This window comes from Salmo salar, chromosome 10, assembly GCF_965601325.2.
Source record: "Salmo salar chromosome 10, fSalSal1, whole genome shotgun sequence".
Taxonomy (NCBI): Eukaryota; Metazoa; Chordata; class Actinopteri; order Salmoniformes; family Salmonidae; genus Salmo; species Salmo salar.
The window spans coordinates 14,144,468-14,146,507 of NC_138300.1; the positions used below are offsets into that span (position 1 = coordinate 14,144,468).

At 48.7% G+C, this 2,040-nt stretch overlaps 1 protein-coding gene across 1 annotated transcript; it reads left to right on the forward strand.

The window, feature by feature from the left end:
• Positions 1 to 268: 268 nt before the first annotated feature.
• Positions 269 to 1,448, forward strand: LOC106613548 (uncharacterized). The gene has a single exon (XM_014215921.3). It carries the CDS (start codon positions 419 to 421, stop codon positions 1,271 to 1,273), a length of 855 nt encoding a protein of 284 aa, XP_014071396.2. The 5' UTR covers positions 269 to 418; the 3' UTR covers positions 1,274 to 1,448.
• Positions 1,449 to 2,040: the final 592 nt, after the last annotated feature.

Consider the following 2,040-nt stretch of genomic DNA (forward strand, 5'->3'; position numbering starts at 1 on the left):
GTATGAACAATAACAATGAGTCCTGAATGTGTTATTCTCTGTGGGGAAAAAAACGGGGCATCAGTGTGTTGCAGAGCGAAGGATAATAATACCCTTGATTTATCTAGTCTTTGTAGCATTTATTACACATGGATGCATAATGCATCTCTCCCTCAATGTCAGTTCAATTACCTTTAGACCTGTGTGACAATGACCTATTTCCAGAAAACCCATTTCTATGGAAGGAACACATCATCATTACTCTTCTGTCTATCTCTTGTAGGGCAGAGAAAACCATGACCTGACCTGTATCTGGACTGGACTATCTTGTCATTAATCAAGCCTATTGCATTGTATCTGAATCCATAAGGCAATTAAGTAATATGCAATCATAAAAAAGATCTTGAGTTAGACCGTACCCATCATCAAGCCTAGAGAGATGGTCCTTTCCGACAAAAGCTCCAAGACCTCAGGGCCCAAGAAAGCATGCAGAAAATGGGGCCTGTGGCCCCAGAGTTTCCCCTCCCCGGCCCTGTGCTGCGCCTGTGGCCTGGGGATCATGCTGGCGGGCATCAACATCACCTTGGTGGGGGCTTTCACTTTCAAGTCCTTCATCCCCGCCAGCAACCCATCCATCGTCATTGGGCCACTGCTCCTAATAGTGGCTCTGTCCTTTTTTGGGGCATGCTGCGTGTGTAGCCGACGGGCCCCGGCCCGCGATAGCCGTAAGGCCAAGGGGGCCGAGAGCTGGGGGCTGATGCGGATGGGGGCCGGCGCAACGTTTGAGATGGAGACGAGCGAACACACGCTGCAGGACACCACCGCCGTGCAGCTCAGTCCCATCAACTCCCCGAGCTCCTCCCACAAGTCTAGTAACTCCACCCATAGGGACACCCCTGCACTGCGGGCCTGTGAGGATGACCCTGCCTCCAGGGCCTGTGAGCTTGCCATCTCAGAGACCTATAATATAGATGTGACACCTGATGACCAGGTCTTGACCGCAGAGGACCAGGCATTGACCTCTGAGGAACAGGCAATGACCTCTGAGGACCAGGCATTGACCTCTGAGGACCAGGCATTGACCTCTGAGGACCAGGCATTGACCTCTGAGGACCAGGCATTGACCTCTGAGGACCAGGCAATGACCTCTGAGGACCAGGCATTGACCTCTGAGGACCAGGCATTGACCTCTGAGGACCAGGCATTGACCTCTGAGGACCAGGCATTGACCTCTGATATTGAATATAAGGAGAACATCCAGATGAAGGCTATACACAAGCCTTACCCAATGTAGCAGGGCTGTGTCTCCTGGCTATTACATAAACTGGTGCAGTATACTCTTCTGGTACTATATACAGTGCATTCGGAAAGTATTCAGACCCTTTCACTTTTTCCATGTTTTGTTACGTTACAGCCTTATTCTAAAATGTAGGAAATCATTTTTCAATCTACACACAATACCCCATAATGACAAAGCAAAAACATTTCTTTTTTATATATATTTTTTTATTTTATTTATTTAAATGGAAGTATAACATTTAATTAAGTATTCAGACCCTTTACTCAGTACTTTGTTGAAGCTCCTTTGGAAGCAATTACAGCCTTCGAGTCTTCTTGGGTATGACGCTACAAGCTTGACACGCCTGTATTTGGGGAGTTTCTCCCATTCTTCTCTGCAGATCCTCTCAAGCTCTGTCAGGTTGGATGGGGAGCGTCGTAGCACAGCTATTTTCAGGTCTCTCCAGAGATGTTTGATTGGGTTCAAGTCTGGGCTCTGGCTGGGCCACTCAAGGATATTCAGAGACAAGTCCCGAAGTCACTCCTGGGTTGTCTTGGCTGTGTGCTTAGTGTCGCTGTCCTGTTGGAAGGTGAACGTTTGCCCCCAGTCTGAGGTTCTGGGCGCTCTGGAGCAGGTTTTCATCAAGGATCTCTCTGTACTTTGCTCCATTCATCTTTCCCTCGATCCTGACTAGTCTCCCAGTCCCTGCCACTGAAAAACATCCCCACAGCATGATGCTGCCACCTCTATGCTTCACCATAGGGATGGTGCGATGTTTCCTC

What these genes read in the sequence shown, in the direction of transcription:
- LOC106613548 (XM_014215921.3), top strand. Translation starts at nt 419, where the DNA reads ATGGTCCTTTCCGACAAAAGCTCCAAGACCTCAGGGCCCAAGAAAGCA.